The sequence below is a fragment of the Haliaeetus leucocephalus genome, unplaced genomic scaffold, assembly GCF_000737465.1.
Source record: "Haliaeetus leucocephalus isolate CR32 unplaced genomic scaffold, Haliaeetus_leucocephalus-4.0 Scaffold555, whole genome shotgun sequence".
NCBI lineage: Eukaryota > Metazoa > Chordata > Aves > Accipitriformes > Accipitridae > Haliaeetus > Haliaeetus leucocephalus.
Genome location: NW_010972991.1, coordinates 14,214,066 through 14,240,742, shown reverse-complemented (window position 1 = coordinate 14,240,742; position 26,677 = coordinate 14,214,066). Strand labels below are relative to the sequence as shown.

At 36.1% G+C, this 26,677-nt stretch overlaps 1 protein-coding gene across 5 annotated transcripts in view; it reads left to right on the top strand.

Annotated features, from left to right (window-relative positions):
- Positions 1-274: 274 nt before the first annotated feature.
- EMC2 (ER membrane protein complex subunit 2) overlaps positions 275-26,677 on the top strand; it is a 41,374-nt gene continuing 14,971 nt past the window's right edge. For 4 of the 5 annotated variants that reach the window (XM_010576992.1, XM_010576994.1, XM_010576993.1 and 1 more), the window contains exons 1-5: positions 275-350; positions 5,025-5,138; positions 8,490-8,554; positions 12,896-12,981; positions 15,860-15,917. In XM_010576992.1, the coding sequence (XP_010575294.1) occupies positions 5,027-5,138; positions 8,490-8,554; positions 12,896-12,981; positions 15,860-15,917 (321 nt within the window). In that variant the 5' untranslated portion in view covers positions 275-350; positions 5,025-5,026. Of the gene's footprint in view, positions 351-5,024; positions 5,139-6,062; positions 6,127-8,489; positions 8,555-12,895; positions 12,982-15,859; positions 15,918-26,677 lie in introns of those variants that run through there. The other variant, XM_010576995.1, reaches the window with a different exon arrangement.

Below are 26,677 nucleotides of genomic sequence, written 5' to 3'. Positions count from 1 at the left end.
GGCGGGGCTGCCCCCCCCCCCCCCGCTTCCCGACCCCCCCCAAAGCGCTGACACAGCGCTTACAAGAAAAAAAGGCCTCTTGGTTGGGTCGGCAGCTTGCGTCCTGGCTCACCTTTTGGAGCACCTGAAAATTACCTGATGCTTGCCTGAAACGTGATCATAAGCGTTTGTGGAGGAACTCCCAGAAGCTCTGAAGCGACATGCAGGCTTTTGGAAATCCTGCTCCCCAGATCTTTGTAGCTTTCATATCTGTTTGATCGTAACGATTATTTATTTTTCATATAACAATACTTTCTGAGGTTTGCCTGACACCCTCGGTGGCTTTTCTCATAAGCAGTATGTGTTCAAATGTGAGTTCATACAGCACTCGAACCCATTACAGCCTCCTATCAGGACTAAATTAATGCTTCTCTGTAATTTGGCCATAAAGGGGGAACCTTTAGCTAGGCGGTCCCATGCATTACGAACGTTATACAGTAGAGAAGACAATGCGGAGAGAAGCTGTGTGATCTTTGTTTTTTTTTTAATTTATTTACTGCTAATCTGTGAAGAAATAATTGAGCAATAGAATAATTCCCTGAGCATAGATTGTTGGTTAGTTTGGTTTTGTAGTGTGGGGATAAGAGGAAGAACGTTGCGTGGGATGTATTGTAGCAGATGCCAGTAACTTGCCCATCAGAAATAGTGCCCGTGCTGTGTTTTCTGCACCTTTTTCTGTAGGGTTCTGAAGCAAAACAAAATGGAATTTGAAATATTCAGTCTTCAGCTCAAATTGCATTGATGTCAGAAAATGCTTTAGCTGGTATTGAAGAAAATAGTGCTGTAACTGAATGATTAAGGATGAAGAGGAGGGCTTTCTTGCCATTGTCTCTGGTGGTCAGTTTATAGGCAGTTTTGCTCTGATACTTGGTTGCATCAGCATGATATCATTAGGCTAATTTAGCACTTTAGAAAAAGCTTGGTTGCCCGTTCTTTTATCTCTCTTGTGAGGAGGTATAGCGCTTGTGAAGCTCAGCTTGGGTAGAGAGCAGGCAGGCCACTGTATGGGAAGGGAAGTTGTATGGAGCATTACTGGTGCCATTAGGCTTTCCCAGAAGTTGCTCTAAACCAGCTTCTGTAAAGAACTTTTCTAGTTTTTATTTTGCTTGAACATACATGGTTACAAAAAGCAGAGATGTAGGGGGTGTTTTCCCTCCTCTTGTTCTCAGGTGTCAGTGATTGTGAAGAGAGACGAGATTTTTCACAGGATAGGTAACATGCACTGTGGATATGTTTCTGTACATTTAGCCCTAGATAGTTTTGGCTGACAGTATTGCAAAGTTGTGTCTTTGTCCTCTAATGTAAAGGCCAGGTACAGGATGCTAAAGCTTACTGCTTTTGGACTTGGCTAATTCATACTGAGGTGAGCATTCTACTCTTAGAAATAACCTCCATATTCTACTTCCAAGAGTTTTGATTGACATCTGTGACATTGTGCTAGGTGCATGGTTTTGCATATGGGTTTGTTGAATGAGAAATTTTTGGGGACCAGCGGGGGACTTTTATCATGGGTGGGATGATCCCAGCAGCATTGTGACCTAGTACCTTGGACGCAGTTCTAGGAATTTAATGTATCTCATCTTGAGTTTTCATAGAAATTAAGCATTTTAGACAACCAGGTGTATAGTTGATATTTATCTGAAAAATGTCCTTTATATACTCAGTCCTTTGTAAACAAGATGGTTTTTACTTGCATATTTCTCAAAGAACTGATTGGAGGTTAGGGAAAAAGAATAACATGAGACAAATGAAATACAGTTTCTACCTTGCTTCGCTTTTCACTTGGGTTCTTTGTGACAAAGGTAGGAGTTTTAACCATGACTAAATTTTATGTTAGATCAATGCGTTTTACAGATGGTTAGGAAAGATAACTGAAAATAACTGTATTTTCTACTGTTGGAGCTGTCTTTATTTTTCTTTCTTTACTTTGTCTGCTGCTATGTCTTGAGCTTTAAAGTGTATTTTGAAAATACCGTAAAATGCTTTATAGGATGAAATTAACAGTCTGTATATGTGAGGCCATTTTCTTGCAAATGTATGTATTGGGGAACATGATATATAACAAAGAGAAAATCCCAAACGAATTTAAAACCTGAACACTTCTATCTTTTAATGTCTCCAGTCATTTGAGTCCATTTTAGATGACAAAATTTCTTCCTTCCTGTGACTTAGAAACTGAATTCATATTTAGGTTGTATAGAAAGACTGTAGGAAATGGAAGACAGTCTAATGTTTTATCTCTGTCATAATCTGTGTGCAATTAAGTGTTGGTGAGGTGTTTTCGTTGTGTTCCATGCTGTGTTTCCTTGCTTTTAGGTATTCCTAATTTTCAGTTGTAATCAAAGGGGCAGATCACTTTACTCTGGATTTTATATATGAATTTGCAGGGTTACAACAGGCAAAGGTGAGATGCCGGGGCATTAGTTGAGGCCACTTTGAAAGCTGAGTTGTTATGGTTAGAGACAGCATCCGCAGTGCCCAGCTGAGCTGCCTTTGCCTCCGCTTGCACTTGCAAAGTACTAGTTAGGCATCCGGATAAGGCCAGGGGTCTGGAAACCCGCAGGGAGCAGTTTGCCAGGCCATTGCACACCCTGTGCGTTTAGGTAAGCTTGTTGAACTGGTGGATTTGTGAGGTTTTTGGCTTGATTCCTATTTTGGAAGATGAGAGTGGGTGGAGCTGAGGTGTGGTGGAAGATTTGGTGTCTGTAACAGAAGAACAATGTACAAATGAGCTCTAGAAATATAATGGTTATGGGGTCCCTGAGTGACTGCTGGTGGCAGCAGTTGTTACATGTCAAGGTAATGTTTTGGAGTATGCAATGTATGTCTCTAGTAATAGGGGTAGCTTCCTTTATTTCAGCGGGTGCTTTTAGATATCGAGGACTTGAAAACTATGATCCAGCTAAACAATCAAAGTATAAGTAATTATAGGAGGATCACTTCATATCTGGTTGCTCAAGCCAAATTAACTGACACTTAACAGACACAAAAATAAAACACAGGTTATTTCTTTTGGCTTGCTGTAGGCTGCTTGCATGTTTTTTGGGAACAGCAAACATTGTGGCAAGTGCATCTGCTCCTTTGAACTTGTAATGTTTTGATTTATATGTGCAAAGCTTGGTAATTTAAGAGAATTTAGGACTGAAACAAATATAACAATTGCTCAGGACCAGCCTATATATGTGACAGGAGTAATTGTAGCTGAAACTAGACATGTCTTTAACATTTTTTTTCTAAAATCTCCAATTGCTATTGCCCAACCTTGTATTATGTGCTGTATGTAGATTTGCCTCCAAGACTTAAATTATTATTGGCTGACTTTTGATAGCTTTCTTAGTAAACAATTCATTAAGTTTGACAACATTGTGAAAAGTCTTGTGTAAATTTTACTGCAGTTTTTTTAGCATTTTCTTTCTTCTACCTTAAAATTCATTATTTCTAAAACTGATGAGCCTCCTGATAGATTCACATCAATGAGAACTTTTTTTTTTTTAACTTTGTTTTTTGGTCATCAGCTGATATACTGTTATACTGTTCTGCGTCGACAGTTTTTTTCCATCGCTGTAAATGCTGTGCTTGGGTGATGAATGGTAGATGTGTGTTCTGTTAATACATAATTCAGACACTATTCCATTTGGAATCACACTGGAATGGAGGCATTGATAATTTCCAAGTAAATGAGTGGATGGAAATCAGACAGCTTATTTATTTTTATGTGTTTAGCTTGTCGGCTTTTGTGAATGTTTCTGTTCTCTCACATTCTTGCTGTCTAACTTTGAATATCCAGGGACCATCATGTGTCTAGAACCGTTTAAATTTACCCATGCATATGAAATGTAACCCTGTGGTGGTTTTGGTTGAATTTCAAAATACAAAATGTAGCACAATAACAGTCTTATGAGCAATCTGAGATCACTTCAGGTAGATGGAAGAAAGCTCAGTGTTTAATTTTTATCTGTCAGTTATGTTAACTATGCATTTTGAAGAAAAACTGACAGTGTTTAGATCTATTGTTGGGTTTGTTTTTCCAGCAGTTGTAAAGTTTAAAAAAAATATTGGCAACAGTTGTCATGGTACCTTCATGTTAGTAAAGCTACTGTCTTATTAATGAAAACTATTTTCCTTAAGTTTCCTCAAAATCTGTTCTTGTATGTGGAACGTCTACACGTATATAAATGTATATAGGTATATAAAATCCCATTCTTAGCAATTTCCTGATCCAGAGGATAACTAAAACCTAGGCTAGGTAGTGCTCTTTAGCTGACTGAGTATGCCTGCTGTCTTGGAGATCTGATCCATAGTAAATGTACTCTTGAAAGAAAAATCCTAGTGCTAAAAGAAACTGTCTTTTCTATCTTACCTAGATAGCGATAATTTTTATACCTTCGGGTACTTCTGTGGTGTAGAAAGCCTTCACTTTCATGTCTGCTTTTCTTGTGGCTCCTTTCTGTAGGAGTGTGTAGATTCTTTTGAGAGTGGAAGTTCACAGCATTTTGCTTACAATGATAAACGTGAGCAGTGGTTGAGTTCTCATAGTTTTTCTAATACTAAGAGTGAAAATTTATTCACCTGGAGCAGAAATGCAATTATACTACTGTTTGTAAATATGAATTTGAAACTAATTCGGAGAAATCTCTCGTAGCCTATTTTTCCTAACCATGGGTAATGTCTGTTAAATTTATCATTTATTGGATAACTAGGTATAAGGGGGTCTTACTGCATATGTTACTAACCTGAGAGAGTGCAAACTTAGAAATTGAATCGATTATATTAAAGCATGAACGTGGTTTGTGTATATGGTTTCAGAGGTCTGGTACACCTATCTGTTCTCTAGTAGTTTCTAATATTAGTAGAAGTTACTTTTTTAGATCTATTGCTCTCTAAACCCATTCTTCATATGCATATTTTTAAGAAATAAAATTCAAATTCCATTACTATCTGGAAATCTCAATATTTTCTTATGTTTTTCTCCCCTTTGCCCCCAGATATGCGTGATAAAATGAGGAAATGGAGGGAAGAAAACTACCGAAACAGTGAACAGATCGTGGATGTTGGAGAAGAGTTAATTAATGAATATGCATCTAAACTTGGAGATGACAGTAAGTAAACAATCATTATTTTTAAAACTTCCATTCTCTGATTTTGTTTTCTCTTTTCAGATTCTATTTTGTATGTCTGTGTTCCCTTTCTGTATCTGCTATATTGCTGAAATATATATTGCTTTCTTAGTCTAATAGGCTTCCAGAATTCCCAGATTTTATTTCTTTCCCAAATATAGGCTGCAGTGAAAACAGATGGAAAAATTACCTCCTAGAACTGTTAGTTTGCTGTGTTAGTAGTTAGACCATTATGTGAAAACTTAGTGTGAAACTGTTATTTAGCTGTCATTTGGCTGATTTTCTGTTCTTCAGCACTGTGGCAAAAATTGAGAAGTATCTTTTTATAACAGAGAAAGCTATTCCTCAGTCAGGTCATACATACTGCAGAAATTAATATTAAGGCTGCTTTTATTACAACATTACATTTGTGATATTATAGTTGAAGGTAAGTCTAAGTTTCCACTATTCATGAAATTATTATTTTCAGGGGATTTTAACTGCCTTACACTAATTTCAGTAGACAAAAGCTTGGATATAACATTTTTTTACTAAAAGAGAATTGTTTAGAAACATGCCACAATACAATAACGCTCTCTATTATAAGCATAAAATAAAACAAAGTATAACAAAGTGCTGTCAAGATTGTATAGGTTTGCATATTAATCTCACACAGGTTTTTATTTTAATGCTCATTCTTTCTTCTTTTTCCCTTTTTTATAATTCAGGTAATTTAATACAGACATTCTTTAATACATTTCTCTTGTAGTTCTTTCATTTTATTAACTTCTGCTATATAGTCACAGTGGATTTTAGCAGCCACAGCAGTGCATTGTATTTACTAATAAAAGTTACAGTATGCCATATGATTAACTTTGTTCAGCTGTAGTTAGTTAACTTTAATTTTATATACCTAACGTCATACGGTGTTCCAGGAATTAAAATCTACATAGTCATTTCAGAAGGACACTTTGCCTCCCTTTCTTGTCAGGTGAGGAATCTTTCAGTATTGGGTTTGGAGTTCTGCAGATAGGATTCGTTTTATATAAATGCTTTGCTCTGGTTCTGTCTTGCACCTTCCAAGCTGTAATTCTGTTCTGGAGTTCTTTCTGTTGTAAGGAACTTTGCCACTGCAAATGTTGTACTCTTTTGGATATAAATACATGGATAATCTACCCAAAATATCATGTATTGAAGATACCTCTATGCATAGCAGTGAGTCATGAAGTGCGTTTGGAGATTCAGTGTCTGCAGAAGATACTGCACTGTGAGGGGGTCTTATACTGTAACTCTGAGGAACGTGCTTGTTTTTAGACTACATGGGTAGGCTTAATACACCCACCTGCAAGAGAGTTGTGGTAGGTTCCCTCTGCTTTAGAAGAACTTTGAGAACTAACCTTGATTTTATTTTCTTCTTACCATGTTGCTAGTAATTTATGAGAATTGTATTTTAGTAAGAAATTGTTGAAGAGCTTGATATTCCTCTTGAATCTTACCAATGCCTTTCTGAAATGCTTTTGTCAGTAATACAGGCTGAGACGTTCCTTTCTTTTCAGTGTTGAGTTTGTCCTTCTTTTCAAGATGTATGCATTTTATGCTTTTATAGACTTGACATTCAGGATTTATTAGATAAATTACCTGTGATGTTCCTCATGTTCTTAGCCAATGCATAAAAGTAGATGAAATTAATTTACATATTTGCATTCTGTTTATATTTTTTTTTAAAGTAGTATCAGAAGCAACTATATACCGTTTTAAAAACAAACAACCAAAAAAACCCACAAACTTCTACAGTAGACGTAGAATTCTTTCTTGAGTAGCCGTGGAAGGTGAATGAGTTGTGTATGATGAATGTTAGTCTTGTTGCTTCATGTGTTTTCAGAAGACATCTGGATATTACAGTGGCTAACTTCACAATGCATATAGAAGGGAGAATAATGAATGCAATGGGGTAAATTATTTGGGTATCTTGCCTCCTCAGGCAGAAGACATCCAATGTAATTGGTGAACAAAAAATTTATTATTATTAGAGTTTTTAAAATAACTTACTGAATAGTCAGTCTAAGGGGCAGGGATACTATTATCCACATTGTAATTTTAATGAAAAGTTGGGATTTTCTTAGGGACAGTCAGTAGTCCAAAGCTATAGAGTTGGACTTAAAGTAGAGGAGTAAGACCTTTGGCTTTTTATGTTGTTTTTTTTTAAGCTTGAACAAGAAAGCCCTAGTACAGATTAGAAAAACAGATCCCTGTGGACTGGTTACTTGACTCTCATACAAGTGTTCTTTTGCCTAATATCTGACACTAACCTGTGCTAGGCTTAAAGCATCAATGTAGAAGTTTGATCGAATGGGGAGAGCCATTTCATAAACTAGAAAAGTATCTTATTCTTAGAATTTTTTAAAAAAACATCATATATAGTTTATATCATGGATATATGTTCTCTGTATTTTGTCTGCATCTATGTATGCATTTTTACGTTCGTGGAAAAAAATGTATATGTTATATAATAAAAACAGAATATATGTCTTATAGTTCCAGTGGGGAAGAGGGGTTACAGGCAAATTAATGCCTGTTTCTCTTCTTTTGTATACTTAGCAAAAAATAGTATTTTCTTTAAAAAATAGTGCAAATTCATAGCATAGAAACTATTTTTAAAAATGAGAGGGCCTTTGTTATTGTTATTTTATATTTTATTTTTATTTTATATTTTTATTTTCAAGACATTTGCTTCTGTTTCAGTTCTATGAATTATTGAGTGCACCTGATTGTATTTACATGACTTCAAAACACTTAGTACTTCTAAACTCACATTACGTGCTTCCCTCTACCATAACCTCTCTTTTCTGAAGCTGATGTAGCTACAGTGTTAAGTTCTTTATATTCAAGAACCTGGTAGGCCTAGAACAGAAATAACGTGATCTGTCATTGATTTAGAGAAATTGTTCAATGCCAGGAAGATGACATTTGTAGGACTTGCAGCAGCGAAACAGTTAAGGGAAATTTATTTTCTTTCTAGCCCAAGTGTCTGTTCTTCAGGTCTGATCAGAGAGCAAGTCCTAATGGGGATCTGCTTAGAAGACTGCAGCTATAATGTTAGGAAAAGCAGAGAATTAGAGCTTTTTTGCCTCTCAAGATGTCAAAAGGTACTTTGTTACTAAAAGCAATAAAATTGCTTAAATGCGTTTTTAATTAATTCCAGCAGTTTCTTAAAATGTCTGTTTCAGTAGTGATCCACAGGAGTAGAAGGGGAAAAATACACAGACAAAATTCATTAATCTTATTTACGTTGTAGGTGTTTCCCATTATCTTAAAAAATAAATTATCTGCATTTAATGTCTCTTTTGTGTCCAGTTTGGATAATATATGAACAGGTGATGATTGCTGCCCTGGACTGCAGTCGAGATGATTTGGCATTGGTAAGTTTTCAAGTTGACTTTTCCCTGAAACCTTAAGTTTTCTTCCTGGGTATCTCTTCTAGATAGTTCTTTGGACAGCTATAGGATATTCTGAACTCCATAGCTTGGACTTGTAGAATATCTATCAAGAAATACACTGCTGGGAAGAAACTGCCTCCACCCACCTTCTCTAATCTGTAACTTTTGTTTAGACAGATCATGTCTCTTCCAATAGCCATGAAAATATTTACAGCTACTCTGGTGTGGGCTAAATGTCAAGAATAATACTGAAGTTGCCATATTGTACAGAGAGTGTTTGTTTATTGAAAACTTCTCAATTTTATTGGTTTTTTTGAATGTTTTGAGGTAAAATGTCCTGTCGTGCATTTCATATTATATGTCATGTTGGCTATCGTCAAAGAAAGTAATTGACATATTGGAGCAAGTCTTCAAGATGAATAAAGAGCTGGACTGCATAATGTATACAGAAAGGCTGAGAGATCTGGGTTTGCTAAGTCTTGAGAAAGCTAAGAAGATATTTTATTGCTATCTTTGAATATGTACTAATGGGAAGGTATAAAGAAGACAGAGTCAGATTTTTGTAGATGTGCAGCAAAAGACAAGTGCAAGAGACGTAAGCTGCAACAAAGGAAATTCCAATTAGATATCAGGAATAAGTTTTTAACAAGGGGGTTAATGAACACTTTGGGACAGGTGTCACAGAGAAGTTGTGGAATCTCCTTTGGAGATGCTCAGAAATGGATTGGAATATGGTCCTGCACTCACTTGGAAGCTGGCTGTGTTTTGAGTGGGGATTTGGAGCAGGTGGCCTCCAAAGGTCCCTTGCAATCCAAATTATTCAGTGATTCTTGATAAAAATACTGCGAATGGATATTTGGGTTTAGTCAATTTGTATGCAAATGTATTTGAATTATACAAATGGCGATTTAGATAAAGAGTTTATTTAGAACTGTAACACCTGTTCACTAGATTAAAAATGAAAAAACACCAAAACAAACAAAAAACCCAACGAAGCTTAGCTAATCCTTTAAAGGCAGCAACTGAAAAAGGCAAAGTGTGTTTTGCAGGCAAATTTTAATAATCTTATCATCCCTCCTTCACAAAGTGCTGGGAAAAAATCATGAGCTCGTCTAGTGCCCTGAAATCCAGCAAGCTTGAGCTTATCCTAAGTAAAAAGAGAGGTATTTTCAGGAGTCCAGGTGTTTCATGGGGATTGCTCTTCCAGTGCCTTGTTCTCTGTCAGATGGCAAAATAGCCCATAAAGTCTTTGAGCTTCATGTGATGTCATTTGGGTGAAACTTAATGGTCTGTGATATACAAGGGGTCAGACTAGAGGATGTAGTTGGGAGAAGGGCAATTTGAAAGTAGGCAGAACTAGACAAGTTTATCTTGCATCCCATATGTATATGGTAAAATGGAGTACACTGGAAAATACAGCCATAACACGCTGAACTGGTCATGAACTCACTGAACTTCCCTTTCTTTTGTTCCTCAGAAGAAAATACTGTTGTAGTATAGATGTTTGTTTAAACAAAAACAAATAGACTTACTGTTTAAATAAATATATTTCTATGTTCTGATTTATATCTAAAACAGTTTTGGTCTTTATTTTCAGGGTCTTTTTAGGAAGACTTTCACAAAATTGTTGAGGGAGCCAGTGTTGAAAGATCAGTTGTGAAATACTATTTATTTTTACGAACTGTGGCAGAGATTTTAAATTGCAGTTTCTGTGCCCTCTAAGGAATATTGCTTGAGATGAGGGAGTGCAACATTTTATATGCAGCTCAGAAAGGAGGTTAAAAGCTTAGAGGGAAACTTAGTTGTTTTTTTAATTTTTTTTTTTAAATCTGACTGATTTATAATAAAGAAATTAATTCAAACAAGTCAACATCATATGTGGCTTTTTGCTACAGTTGTAGCCCCAAAGTAGACAAACAGCTTCGGAACTTTTGTTTTTTAGCAGTGAGCTTTTGACAGCTGTGATGCATTTTGCTTAGGGGGATAGGTCTCATCTGCTCCAAATGAGGAGGCTGAGATGGTTTTCAGAGTAATTTATCTGACTTTTGCTTTTGCTTTTTCTTTCCTCTTTTTATTACTGTTGTCCTCTCTGTCCTGCACAAAATGACTATGTGTAATGCATGCCGCTTCTGCAATCAGCCAGTTCTTTCATGTGCATGTTTTGGTGAAATCACCTACTGTTGGCAGGTACTTGCACTACCAGTATTTTACACGCTGAAGTCCAGGTTTATATTTCTTTGCCTTTGTCAGACCTTTAAAATTAAAAACTGACATGATTAAAAGAATCAGAAAACAAATTAACTGCAAATTAAAGTTTCACATACAAATGAGATTTGCCATTGGAGTTGCGGAGTTTCTGAGAGAATCTCGAAAGGAGATATTGACATAGTGCAGAACCGGTGCTCAATAACATAAATGATTATGGGGATTACAGGTTAATTTTAAAAGGAGGACATTCGGTGCTGCTGAGTCCAGAACATTTTGAAGATACAGGTAGTGTAGCTTATTCATGCACTTTTGTTTTTGAAAGTCTTGCAGTGAGTTGTTTGTGACTGTCTTACAACTTTTCATGTCACTTTATTGTATGTGATGTCTTAATCTACAGGAGTTTATTTTGGCTTTGTGGCTGCTGTATTCGGTTGAATGATGATCATGTAGTCAGATCTAACGTGAACAATTCTGGTCTTGTAGTACTGCTGCACTTGAGTGCTACTTCATCAGTTTTTTTTTGTATTGTCAGTGGGGTTTTTCTAGATGTAAAAGTCCATCTGCAGATTGTGGAGCTTAGTATTATTGCAAATGTTACAATTTTTGACATTTAAAAATTTTATTGGAGAAAAGCAGTGCATGTTTTTATACTGAAAATCACTGTCCTTCAGGATTCCCAGATCACTGGGCCAGTGGGTGGATTTATTGTCTGCAAAAGTTCTTTTTAAAATCTAGAAGTTTGTATTGTAAAAGCTGGAGTGAAACTACTTTTCTGTAGTTTTATGTAAATTTTCCTGTCTCTTAAGAACATTCACAGATTAGTTCAGATGTCATGTAATGTACTGCTAAGTACATGTAGTTTTTTATGACAGTTTGTTGTCGAGAGCAGCAGGAGTTCACCTAGACATCACTGTAAGTGCCAGTAAACTGTTTCTGTGCTAAACCTGAGTCTTGCTATGTGAAATTGCATTTTTGAGATCTTGGTTTGTTGGAAACTAGGATGATCATGATGAAAATCTCCTGTGCTTACTTGAGGCTAAACATTACTGCTTTGATTACTGTTTCCTTTCTCTTCCTTCTCTATTTTTTTGCATATGGAGAGATGTGAATATTTCTCTCTTCTGTGCTCTAGCAACCTGTTTATCTATAGAAACAGAGAGGGAATCTATTAATTTTTACTGATTTGCTTCTGGATTTTTCCTTTGACCAGTGGATGTGATGAGATGGAACAGATTATGTAGATAGGCCTCTGCTACAACCTTAGGTCTGAAGATCAAGTTTATAAGCTGAGTTGCATAAAGAAATGCCTGGAAAAGGAGGGTTCTGCGTGAAGCTTTTAATGTGATTCAAACTAGTGGTCTTTTTTGAGAGCCTGGGGACTGTCCTGCCCACTGTAATGAGTCAGCTACAAACTTTGCAATGCTATCTAGCCGCATTCATGATATGGTTAGAGTTCGTTTGCTCTGGGGAAGTTGTGACTCAGTTCCTCTACCAAACATCTTTTTTCGCTAATCCGGAGAAATCTGCCTGTGATGAATTTCTTTTATCCAGCCCAGGTGTCTCATTGATTTCAGGAGTTAGAAGCTATGCCTCTTCTGCCAGCAGGCTCAACCCAAGCCAGTGACAAACATTTTCTTTGGATTTCAATTTTTATTTTAAAAATAAACACAGAGCATAGTATTAGCATAGTTTGTTCCATTGTAAGATATCCATTTATTAAAGAAGCTTCACATAAGCTCTTACCGTCTTTATTTTGTTTTTTTACTGTCTTGTGTTGTTATGAGGCAACTAAGTAGACTTCAAGTTTTAATAGTATCAGCACTGTTTTAGTAGGTTTAATTTTCTAGACAAATAACTATTTCCAAGAAGGCCTGATGATCTAATGAACTGTATGGAAGATATTTCTTAGAATTAGTTTTCTAACAGACAAAGTTTCAGTTTCTGAGGTTTTCTTTATCAATACATTTTATTGCTTATTTCAAAAATTGGTATTTGCTTTTATTTAGAAGTTCCATTTCATGTTGTTGAATTCATCAGCTAAGGACTTTTTTTTTCCTTCCAGCTTCTGTGTAGATAATTATATTCACAATGGTATTTTTGGGTTTATTTTTATAGTTTTGTCTTCAGGAACTAAGGCGGCAGTTTCCTGGGAGCCACAGAGTCAAACGATTAACTGGAATGAGATTTGAAGCTATGGAAAGGTAAAGCCTGAATTTAAAAAAAAAATGTATTTTCTGTCCGGAAAGGTGCTTTTGATTTCTTAAAAAGGAATTCAGGCACTATATAAACATGGCAAAGCAATGCTGGGCAGTTTCTTTATGGAAAACAACGACGTACATGATCATATAATGTTTAGACATTTTTATTGCATTTTTGCATGTACTATGCAGTGTTATATTTTTGAAGTCTTCTCATCAGACTTCATAGATTAAAAAGATCTTACTCGACAACATATGTCATTATACAGTAAAACACTAGGCGCTTTTTTGACGAAGTCTGAGAGATAAACGTTTCATCTCACAGAGCTAGAGTAGCATATGAAAATCAGTGCCAGCATTTTTTTGTCTTCACTGTTCTCTTATGCTTCTAATTACTGCAGGATGTAGGTCTTTTCCCTTGTTTTCTGAGTGTAGATAAATCAAGTAGAACTTAATAAGGATTAAATCTATAGGGTTAGTTATAGAAACAACTCAAAAAACCATGTGGAATAGAATGGCAGAACCTAAAAGTCAGACTGACCTTTTTGAAATGACGCATGGAATGGTTATAAGATACTAAGTTTAACAGGAGTTGTTAAAATAATGAACAGCTTAAAACTTTACAGTTTTCTAAGAGGAATGACCTCAGGGCTTGAGGTTGACCTTTGTTGTCCACCTTTTTCCTTTGTATACATCTTTGATATCGACATTTTTTCCTAAAGCACTTGGCTTGGGTGTTGAGAAGGACTTCCAGCTTCCAGTGCCTTTGAATGCTAGCAAATCTGTTCCATGCCACATTTTGCATACGGAGTTGGTGAGATTTTGAGCTTTTGGGCCATCTTTATACGAAGGAATTGGAACTCGAAAGTAAATCCCTAAATGCTTTTTTTTTTTTGTAATTTATTTATTTAGCAGATGTTGTTCATCCATTGCATCCTTGCAAAATTAACTTTTAAAATGTTACTTGATATGAGCCACCAATGAATGTCCATTGCTTGGGTCAAAAGGAGTGGATAACCAGACTCCACAACCACAGGGCCAGTCTTGGGACAACTGGATGTTCCACATTTCACAGTCGCTTTATATCAAATACACATTGATGAAGACTTTCCATTAAACTTAGCTCTCTTTCTGTCTTTATTTGATGTAGTATAGGAAGACAGTGAGAGAATGGCAGCAGATTTTGCCCCCTTCCTGAAACCTGTTCAGAAGTACAAAAGAACATAATTCTGTGCAGGCTTATGTGACTGCATTGAAGATGTTATTGCATGGGAACAGATATTTGTGGGAGACGACTGCTGCATAAACATTATGTGTTGTTTCAGCAATGAATTGAGATTGAGCCACAGTTTTCCGAAAGTGCTCATAAAAAGTCTTGACAAAATGTCTCTGTCAGGTTAGATCCTTGAGATTGGAATGTTGGGGGAGCAGAGGCAATAACGAAAGCTGATGTTTCATCTTCATAGATTTTCTGCAGAAGTCAGAGGAGAAAGAGGCTTCAGCTCTGGGTTGTCTTGAACAGGAAACCATCTGCAGGTACTCTAAGCCATGCCCTGGAGAAGCCTGTCTCTCTCCACTGACTACAAATGAAGCCTAGCCTAGGGAGACTTAAGCTGGAGGGATCACGTTTTCAATTGAAGAAGTGAGCTTCTTGTTAAATTCTAAGTGACTTCTAGGAGTGGATAAGATTCTGCCTTCCCCTCAGGAACAAAAAAGGGTAAAGAACATCCCTGTAGACTGAGACATTCCCGTAGACGCTTGCTAATCAAACGAACAGTATTCTGGAACTTCACCCTGTAAAGCTGTGATTATGGCCATCATGTTCAGTCTTAGAAAATACGTTGGATAAAGTAGCAACTAACAGGGAACATGAATACAGCATTTTACAGTACATCTGCTCAAGTCCACAGCAGTCACCTTCTACTTGTTTCTGATTTTGTGCTTCCTTTGACATTTGTTCTCATACCTTACGGTAACTGGACTGGACAGCTGAGCTGTGCTAAAGTCAGCAGTGCTTACGGAGCAGTGAGAGTACGTCAGTGGGTGTTCAAGGTGAGAAGGATATGTGTAGCATCAAAACCAAATCAGCAATACCTCTGAAAAACTACTTGTCAAACTCTACATGAAGACACAAAGTATGCCCTAGTTATGTGGTGATAGCATAACAGCTGTGTAGTCAAATGTGGTTTGACTTGAATTATTTAATTTGTCCAGTTTGGGTCATGTACATAGCTGGCTGAACACACAGATCTATTTCCCAGAAGGTTTAAAGCATTTGTAGCAGCTGGAGTAACCTGTTTTGAGCATACTTCAGATAGCAGAATTAATTAATAAAACCTATGTAGTGATGGTGGAATACATTTTCTTTCAAGATTTATGGTATAGTCTAGGGGTGGACTTTTGTGTGAATCCCCCCAGTTTACTGTATGTGGCTGCTTATACTTTATAAAATCATAACAGAAGAAACTTACATGAACTTTTAAATGACAATCATGAAATGAAAAGTCATTTTTTTGGGTGGCCTTTCAAATTTGGGGGTTTCTCTTTCTTGGGAGAGGTGAAAGGTAGAGTTGGGATGTGATGATTGGACCTGTTGGGTACAAAAAAAAGAACAGGTAGGAGAGTAAGAAATTTGGGTGTAAAATATATAAGTTTCTCCTGAAACAGTATTCTATGAAGCAATTACCGTGTATTTTTTTTAACTTGGTGGCATAAAATACTGCTGTTCATATTTAGCTAGCACTCAAGAGAATTTTTTATGAGTATAGTTTGCTTAAATATATTCAGTATAAAAAGTGCGGGGGGGGGTTAACTATTGGAAGGACAGTCAAAAAGTCAGGAGTTCTGTCTCAGAAATAAATAGAATGATTTCTTTGAACAGGTATGATGATGCTATCCAGTTGTATGATAGAATTTTACAAGAAGATTCAACTAACACAGTAAGTTTAAAAGATTTTTCTGAACTGCAGTGGCTTGTTGTTTGAAATTGTGATAACATTTTGTGGGTTTCACTGTGGAAAAACGTGTCTATTACTGTATTTGTTTCCTTTAGTTTCCTGGTATAATAATCTATGTAGCATTCATTAGAACAAATGAGTTTTGTTTCATGATGAGAGGGCATGATATAATGCCTGCTTAAACACTGAATTTAGAAGACAGGATTATAACTAGCAACCTTTCCAGCAGTCTTAGTAGGGTTTACATTGGGCCTTTCAGCTTTTCCATTTGCCCTGAATATTCAGTATTTACAGGACCAATATAGTCTGCCATGTGTCTTCTGTCTTCCTAATACTTAAACTTACTTAAATATTGTGTATGAATACATTCAGATAGTGCTTGAATAGCAGTTATTTTGATTTATTGTCTGGGACATTTTACTAGCTTTTGAATCAAAATACTATAAAGCTTGCCAATTGTATAAAACAAAATCTGAGGCAGACTGTACTTTACTTTTAAGCATTTTTTCAATACTTGTTGTGTAAGCCACCTTGAGCTATTAGATACCAAAATCAAAGTCTAGGGAAACTTGTAGCAATGTATTTTCATGCATTTTTTTCCACGAGGATAAAACTAGAAACATGAAGAAACTATGGAGTTCCAAATATTTATATCACATGATGCAGAGTCAGTTTATTAGCAGTAATCATTGTCTGTTTGAGGGCATATGTTTGTCTATGTAACTTGGTTTTGGGGAACTGGTTCTCTTTATTGGGTAAACTTCTATGTAAATGTAATACTTGGGCTATTGCAGATGTTTTGGCAGTCTCATGTCAATGTTCCTTCATGCGTTTTGAAACTCTACCTTTCTTCAGTCAGCTTATTGGATGTGGTCTGCTATTCAGGAGGGGAAAACCCACAGAAACACAGATAACTGGGGGTAACTGGGGTATGCCAGAGCTGGATATAGATAAAATACCATCACTTCAGTTAAGTAAACCATTTAAAAAAACCCACAAAACAAATTAAAAAAAACCCACAACCAAAAAACACCTAAAACCACCAAACCAGAAAATTATTTTCAAGGCAACACATCTGAAAACATTAATACCAAGTTAAGCACTCGGAGGACAGTGGTAGGTTAAAGTCTGTGTCTTTTAGCAGTGATAGAACTCATATTTTTTACGTGAGGGTAAAAACTGTTTAAATTCTCCACTCTTATTTTTCGCTCTCCCTAGAGCCGTACTACTTGAACTATGTTCTGCGAGACAAATGCAGGTGATCTGCAGTTGTCCTTTGAATGTCTATAGTGTTTTCGAGTAGAAGTTTTAGCACAAGGTGCATAGCTGTCTGCAGTAAATCTTGATGGATTTTTATCAGTGTATGGCCCAAAGAGTTTCAGAAATACTAAGTCTTCAGAGTTATGTTAAAACAAGATGGAACACATCTACAGTGAAGCCACAAGAATAGGTCACCTAGGTGCACTTTTTATGACCTTTTGCTGAAGCCAGTGGAAAATGGAGCACCATATTACAATGACTTCTGTGGACCACAGATCTTTGAAGTGTGCATTTTTGGCAGTTTTACTCTTCAGCCGTCTCAACATGGCTAACGTCATCTGAGTGGTTTGCTGGATAGTTTTATAGAACAAAGTGATATATTTACATAAGTAATATGCACGACTATTACCTAATTTGGATTTCCTCCTTAACAAAATCATAAAGATCCATAAAATGGTAATATTTAGAAGCATAAAGTGTAAATATTAAAACAGCTGCATGATCTATTGGATTTCTTAAGATCTGAGAACGGAAGTGGAGTGTTAAATGCAAAGCAAAGGTTCCTTAATATATAACTACAGAGTAGGTTGGCTAAGCCTTGCATATGAAGAGTGAAAGTTAAATAGAAAGTTTTGATAAATTGTCATGTGCAGATTTCTTTGTGTCTTTTACCTGTTAATTATTTCCATGCACACATGTGGCTGCTGTAGGAAAATAAATATTTTGAGATTTTAAAAAAGAAACTGTTGCTGAGTTTGTCTTGGCACTCACCTTACCTTATAGCAATTTCTTCTGGTTCGCTGACACATGGAGTTGCTTATATACATTAAATGTTTTGGCAAGTGCTGTAGGTGAAACATAGACATTTGTTCACCCAAATCATGTAAAAATCATACTTTGCATCGACTGACAGTTTCAAATAGAAGCATGGAAAAAACTTTTTCAAAAAAATACTTATTTTAGACACCTAGCAGACTTTTCCATTATGCAAAGTGAACTTTGAACTCAAATAATGTAATGGACATTTACACTTTCAGGTGAGGTTTTGTTGCATGCAAAACTCTGAAATCAAGATAACAGTAATTATTTTATTTCATTTCTTAGGATAGAATTCAAAGTACTCTTTGTTTTTAAAAGGTGATCATCTCTCAATGGTTTATCTCACTGTGAGCTAACTTGCTGAAAAAGATGACTCATTTGACAATGGAGCAATGTTAAATGTTGTCACTTCAGAGATCGTGTTTCATTTTTCAAAGCATGTAGGCGTTCAGTAAGTCTATCCCTTCTCTAAAGAGTTTAATGAATGAAATGTGACTCCTGTGAAAAGCAAAACTTGTGTGCATTTTAATAGGATAAGAATGTGAACCTTTTCCATTCTTGTCCATTTTGGTTGAAATGAAGGCTTATTAGAGCTGTAGCTGGCAGATTACTCTGTTATTAAGGCTGCATAACATTTTCCATTGTAGGGACTTTTTATTAATTGAAATTTAATGTAGTATGCAATTGAAAATCTTTATACTGGTGCTGAACAGTGGCTGAGTTGTTTGTAGATCTTCAGATAAAGTGCTTACTCTGTTTCTCAGAACAAAATAAGGGGGACATTGTTTTTTTAGTAGGGTTGGTAGAAAGGACTTTTTTGTTTGTTTTTGCTGTTAATGTATTTCATTGAGAAATCCTCATCCTGCTCTGCTTTGGAGGGAAGCCTTGGATACCAACAGGAAAAGAGCTCTTGGTAGAATGTAGCTTTTATTATACTATGAGAAAAACACCCAAACTGGCTAAGTTACAGGCATTTGAAAATCTTTGCTTCATGTTCTCAGTAGAGACTGCTGGAATTTTTATTAAATACATCTTCTTAAAATCCCATTTGTATTGAGCGTGATCTATCCCAGGCTACAGAGACTAAGCAGGACTTCCTTGCAGTTGCTCCTCATGGCTGTAGGGCTGTGGGAAAGGGGGAGAAAGTAGGGAGACTCCTGTCCTTTCTGAGTTGCACCCAAGTGATGAGCAGGAGAAGGAAAAAAAAAACATCCAGAAGAAAATGGGTAAAAAGAGAAGGAAGCAGAACTGTGAGGACCAAAAGAGAAAGCTAATGGAATGTTAGGTGATTAGTTAACAGGAGAGGTCAGGTCAGATGTAGGGGAACAGATGGCTTGAAGGGTGAGTAGGAGATCAGAACAGAGGGATTTGTATTAACATTTAAGTCTTGTGTGCTTTTTTTTTCTTCCCTACAAAAAAAAAATAAAAATCACATTTTGCCTTGAGGCACTGTATTTTCTGCTGTCAGTAAATAGTTTTGAGACTTACTGGTGAAATGTCTCTTATTCCCTGTAGTACCTGGTGTGTATTAGTTCTGTTAGTAACTGTTTTAGCTCTAATAGTGAAGGCATATACCATTTGAATGCTGCAGGTAACCAAACTTGTGGTTCTGCAACATGGGATTTCTGTTCTTTCACTAAAGAAAGCCCAGGTACACTTCATACCTTCTGGAGATAAGGCTAAATGCTCAAGCATGCTAGTTAAAAAATGCTAGAATCTGCCTGCCCTTAAAATGACTGGACATCTTTTGAAGTAAGTAGTTATTGTTCAGCTGTATCCTTTGTAAATTGAGGTAACACAATGGCTAAACTTTGATATAATATTGCAATATGAAATGTAGTGCCACATTCAAACTGTAGGCATTTTTAAATTCCAAGTTGATCTTCACAGTGTTGTCAGTATCCTTATTAGTGGTCTGGATACTACATTAAGGTTTATGTTTTGGATGGATTGCTTGTGTTAAGTTCAGTAGGCATTTTGCATGGAATTGATAATATCTGTATTTTCTATTTGATATGTAAGTCCTCATTTCTGTGAATGGGGCTCATACATAAGAACCTCACAAATGGAGGTAGCATCTTGGATGTTTTTTTTCTCTCATTTGTTCCAGAGCCATGTGAGATGAAATAGTACTGACATATGGAGAGCAGATGAAAGCCCAGCTCTGCAAAATTATTTAGGATTCCGTTCCTAAGCAGGCAGTTAGCTCTCTGATTTTGCTATTGATTTCAATTCTGTGATGAATATTAAATGAGGAATTTTTAAACTATATATATATGTCTGTATCAGATTAAGTTGAATGCCTTTTCGCATTATTTTACCCTGGCAAAGATTCTGCTTTTGGAGAGCGATTTGAATATAGACCCATCTATTTTAATTAGATAGCTAAATATTTTTGCCAGTCAGGCCCTTCTCGAGGTGACTGTCCAGGAGAGCAAAGAAGATTGATGATGATGATGTTCATCACTTACGTTGGTGTCTAACCCACTCCACTGTCATCCTAGTGCATCTGCAGTTTTTCCTGATTATTCAGCTCAGCCATCAAGAAGATTGCAGAGCACTTGGTCAACCTCAGGGGACAGTGAGATGAGGCACAAGTTCTGCCTTAATTCTAATCCACAGAAAATCTGATGTCTTTATTGGGGTGATAATTTTGCTGTTTTTCTTGCTGCTTTTTCAACTAAGCTTTTAATACAACAAGACACTGTATATGCTTGCTTAGCTTAGAGCGTGTGGATAATCTCATTAACTTCATGGGTCTAGTAATATAGTTGTGTGAACAAAGAATTAAAAATTAGAATTCTCAGAACAATAGTGTTCTGGGTGAAGCTGTTGCCTTCCAGGGTTCATAAAATACTTCACTAATAACTCTGTTGTTTATGGGAGTGGGCAGGAGCAAGTGCATGCATATGCTCACATGAAGTTACACTTTCCCATATTATTTTGAGATTCTTTTTCGAGCCAAGCTGGACATGTTTCAAAAGAGGCACAGGAGGTGGCGAAGACATGTGGGAATCCAGATACTAGAAGGATTCAGAGCAAAATCCTAGTACTTAGTATCATATAAATAGGCAGCAATTGTATATCACGAATATCTTGAGTTCAGTCTTCCTAGCATCTCTTTGTATCATTGTGCGTTACTACCCTCTTGACTGTATAGGTAACTTTCCCTCCCCCCCCCCCCCCCCAGTTTCTTGTCTACTAAATAACATGAGAATAATGAGCACTTAAGTCTAAGCGTTGGATATCTATTTATCATCTGAACAGTAATAATTCTTTAAAACTCCTGCAGCAGCTGTGCATTCGTTTTGAACAGAGACCTCCTGTGAAGTTCTTGCAGCTTTGTACATTTGTCTAAAGGGCGCTTTAAGTTGCAAGAAGGATGATTGGTCACCAAATGAAGTACCTACTAATAGGGGGAATTTTCTGAGGTCATGTGTGTATGTTTCATTAAATATATTGCTAGCACTGCCGGGAAAGACACAACTAGCCCTAAACTTAAATATGTGTAATGGTAGTTCTAAAGGGAATCAAAAAAGATAGTTTGGTACTGTGTCTGATGCAGGATGGAGTTGGTGAGAGGTATGAAGAGCTGCAGCTGCTGCTTCAGATAGTCCCCAAGGAGGACTGATGGCTAAGCTGAGAATGCACTATGTGGATCCTAAAGAAATGTTTTCTTCTTTTGACAGTTAGAGCATCACTTACCTTTGTGAGATTTTTGGTTTTGCTTCTTGTTCAATCATGATCAGTGAAGTAAGAGAGCAGAGTGCATTCCAGGTTTTTTCCCATGTTTTGTTTTTGTGAGCGTAGCACTTTTAAATGTTGGTGGAGATTTTGTCCCTTGAAATTAAGTATTTGAGAACGTAAGAACAGCTATACTGGAGTCATGCTGAAAGTCCATTTTACTTGTCCTGTTTCTGACAGTGACCCATAGCAGATAGCAGAAGTGTACAAGAGGGGGACAATCACAGTATGCTCTGGTCTGTTCTGCGAATTTCTATTAATTTTCATGTTATGGTTTTCCTGTGTTGGAAGTGGTAACTGTTTTTAATAGCTCTTCATGAAATTTCTGCATTGGTTTGTTTGGGGTTTTTTTTTTTAACTTTTTTGAACTTGTATAAATTTGGTGTACTTGAGTCTACAACATCATTCAGAAATGAAATTTCATTATTCATGGATTAGGCAAATCCCCCCCCCCAACCTTCAAATCTAACTATTTTATTTGATACCACTAATTTGCCTGTTACGGTCAACAGCTGTTTTCTTTTCACTTTATTCATGCCCATTATTTTAGGGATCTTTTGCTTTTTATTTCCCTCTAAGCTGAGAAGTCCTCCTCTGTCCAGCAGTTCTTGTTGCTATTCTGTGCCCTGTGAAACTCTGCTGGTGTTCTTAGTGTCCTTTCTGGGTTTTTTTTTTTTCTATATTTGGATGAGGAAGGAGAGGACAGAACTGCAGTCAGTATTAAAAATGCAAGAGCATTATGGAATTATACAATGGCAAAATGATGCCACTGATGTGTTCTCTTCTGTCTTCTTTTCTGGTAATGCTAGTATCATAGTGTTGCGGATTTGGGGTTTTAGGGTGTTTATTTTGTTTGGTTTTTAAGACCTCTTCTGAACATTGAACTGATGTTTTATAGAACTGTTTGTTGCAACTCCAGCTTCTCATTCCTAACTGGGCAAATTCAGACAGCTTTTCTGTGTACATTGTTAGTATTGTTTTACTCTATCTGCAGCCCTTTATCTAGATTAAATTTCAGGGGCTGTTTTATCATGCTGACTTTCACTGTTGTGAATGCTGTTCTTTGCAACTGACTTTTGTTCTTTATGCTTACATAACTCATTATCATCAATTAACTTCAGCACATCACTGTTAATTCCGTTGTTAGATCACTTATGAAGATGCTGAGCAGTAGTTTTTAGTACAGGCAACTCTGGGATTCTCAGTGCAGAGAACTCACTGGTGGTAGACAAGAACTCTTTTCTCCTCTATTTTATATCTTTTGACTAATTTATCCATGTGAAGACCTTCCCCTCTTACACTGTGGCAGCTTAGTTTCCTTCAGAGCTTTCAGCTTCAGAGTGAGAGATCTTGTTGAAATTATTTTTGAAGTCGAAGTTGACTTTTAAATGGATCTTTATTCATCCACACTCTTAGTGACTCCTTTAAAGAACTCCAGTAGATCAGGGAAGCCTTACTTTCCTCTGTGTAAACTGTTCCTACTCTTCTTTGGTATATAACAGTTTTCATTTTTTCCAATTCCAGACTTTAGCTTTTTAGCCTTTATAGCTTCTACCAGTTTGCTGTGTGCTGATGTTAGACTTTATAGGCTATTTATTGGATTCCCCTTAGAATCCTGTAAAAAGTTATGTACACCATTGCTGCTTAAGCTTTGACATTATCCTTAAAGGAGCAGCTTCAACTCAGCAGCTCTGTGCCTGCATAGATTCATTTGCAAGATTTGGCCGGGTTTAACTGTCTTCCATGGTCAACTTTGAAAAAACTTTAAGTCTGGTAAGAGTATGTTCGTTATGGTGGTTGTATTCAGATTATATGGTATTTTTTGACGTCTGTGTAATCCCTTCCCTTTATCTTTGTTGTAGTTGTTTACGCTTCTGTTTTGATTTGCATATTGCAATTTGAAGGAAATTATTTTAATGTATCAAACTCTCAGACCAAATGCACATTTTCTAAAATATTAAGTCCTTGATAAAAACAAATATAAAAATTAGAAGAATTTCTTTTTAAGATGCAAAATATAATTTGTTTAATGCTGCAGCAGTTATACAGATATGAAATTGTTCCTTTCTTAGAGATGTCAGTCCCTGAAAATTCTCCTACTAATACTTTCTTTGCAGCCATGAAATTTAGAACAGTCTTAGATTCTCTCTTGGTATGTTTTACTAATCACATGCAGAAGTTTATAAATGTTCAACTCCTCACTTCACTTTGAGTCTACCTAATGCTAATTAAAAAGAATCATGACAAATGGAGGATTAGTTCTTGTGCCAGATTGGGGATTATTAGTCTTTAAAAGAAATATCTTAGAAAGGTTCACTATTTAATAAATATGTGACATACTGAAGTACCTTAGTCCATATGATACTGATTACGGTATAAGTGTTTCTTTAAGATGGCATATATCTTTTGATTAAGAATGCTGGATTTACAGAATTGGCCAATAACCATTCTAGTGTTTTGTTTTAAACTCTGGAAAATTGATAGGGGGATTTCCATGTCATGGGTTCTGCATGGTCAAACCCTGCAGATCTTGTTGCAGCACTGAAAGTTTTGTCTTTTCCTTTTGATTTAAGGTGGAAGGAGAAAGGAGATTGATTTCATTTTTGTATCAGGCTTGTTCTTACAAATCTTACAGTCATGATGCGAAGAACCGAAATGTAACTCTTGACCATTATTTTTTTACCTTTATTAGCTTAATTGTTATGACTATTTTAGTATGCTTTGTAGATTTCAAAATAATTTCAGATCTTGTAGTTAAAAATAAGTTTCTCATGAATATTCTTAGTGGACTTTAATGATTGAACAGATTTGTACTCTGCATTTTGCTGGTTTTTAGTATCTTGCAATAGGTCCCCTAAAAATGAGCTTATATTTTGAAATGTGAGATTTTTACTAAAAAAAGGCCTGAAACATAATAAAATTGTCTATATGAAATTGCCTGATTTTCTTATATCAGCTAATACTTAGGTTGGTAATAAATCGGGATATATGAAATAAATGCTAGGTAAAGCTTATGTAGAATTGGAGGGCTGCCTTTCCTTATCAAATAACTATTTTTTTTGCCAGGTAAAGTGGTTATTAGTGTTGGCAGTGGTTCTGCACAGTAAAACATTTTGTTTAATTTGATGGAAATAAAAATTGATGCTATGTGTATAAATTGTCTTTAGTTACGCCGCTTTCCTCAGGATGCTCAGTAAGCATACTGAGTACGAGCCCCAGCTCACTGAGGAGGAAGCTGATACATGCAGGAAGCTAGATAGGGGCTCAGAGGCAATATAAATCACAATGAGAATTAGAAGTTTACAGCACACTAAATGCCCCATGTTTTGGTTTTAGGGCAGGCCTTTTCATATATGTTTTTCTTAAAGCATTGACAACTGGAGTCATTGAATTTCAGTTTTTATTTAAAAAAACTCTGGATAGTCTTTCTGTTTCAAACAAAAACTAGAAAGTCAGCTGGGAGAGAATCTGTGAATACAGGTAAAAGCAATAGTAGTTTGTTTTCATGTCTATTTTTTAGCCTGTCTTACCACTCCTAGGAATCACAGGTTTGAATACTTCAGATCTACTGAACACCTATGTGTATGTCTCTTGGCAATGCGTTCAGAATATTTGTGTTATTTATGTGATGGAAAAATGTTAGTAATTGCTTTAAAAAAACCCTATATCCTCACTGACTTCTTCCCAGTGGTTTTAAAGAGACTTTGAAAAATTTTATGCTACTATACAACATTTTGTTCATCCTCTGAATGTCAGCACTGTTTGAAGTGGCTGAGTCTCTTTTTTGTAAACTAAGAGTTCTCTGTAAATAAACTTACCCCAGCATTTTTGAAGGTTTATTTGAGGGTAAAGAGAGTGCAGATTTCAAGCCTAGATGCTGCTTTATTTTTGGTGATAAGGAAGGTGGATAAAAAAGGAAGTTCTAAATACTATTTTTCCTCAAATAAGAAACAAAAAGTGTAATTTTGAAGAAATGTTGTGGGATTTGGTGCAGTTTAGAAGCAGATAAATTCTGTCAAATGTGTATGTAATTCATTTAACTCCTAAATGCTACCATCAGAACATGTTAATTATGTCTAATCCTTCTGTCCTCATTATTTGATTGCATTAGATGACATGCTTGTTTTATAGGTAAACATCAGTTTATATTTGTGACTAGAAATAGTTGTAGCTCTTCATAAATTAATGTCTTGAGATTCTAGTGATTTATGTTACTTGGGAGTGCTGTGGTTAAGAAATAAAGCAGCCATGGAGAAAATCTGTTTCCAGATTCTTTTGGAGGACTGAGTTGCATGCAATTGAAGGAGTTGCATTAGAAACAAAAAAGGAGGGTGGCTTATGTATACTGTTCCTGTTTGCCATTGCAAATTAAGTTGTCAGATGCACTGATTGATTTTATATATTAAAGAGATTATTCCGGTTCCCAAGCAGTTTAGTTTTGATCAGTCTCTTGATTGTTTTTTCTTTAGATTTTGAAAATAACAACTGAATTTTTAATCAAAAAGCTATATTTTAAAGTAGATAGCCCGTTACCTGCAAAAAAACCTTCTGTCTTTGTAAGCTGTAATTGCATGATACGCCTCTCTGGCTGTGCATGCTGTTATCCCCACTTTCCCTTCTTTCATGTTTCGGGCTCAGTGGGCAGGCCGCTGGGCTGTGTATAATATCAGCCTTGGGTAGCGAGTTTAACACTACCCTGGTGTTCCCACCATAGCAAGGGTAGTGACCTGCTTTACAAAATGCTTTGAGACCTCTTCATAAAATGTGATAGAGAACAATGGGTTTGGTTTGGTTTTGGTTTGTTTTTTGTTTAGTAATAGTAGCAATATGATAAGAATGTGGGATTATTCTTTTTATAGTAAAAAAAAGTTTAATTACACTGTTATATTTATTTTAAAAACTCAAAAATAAAATAACAA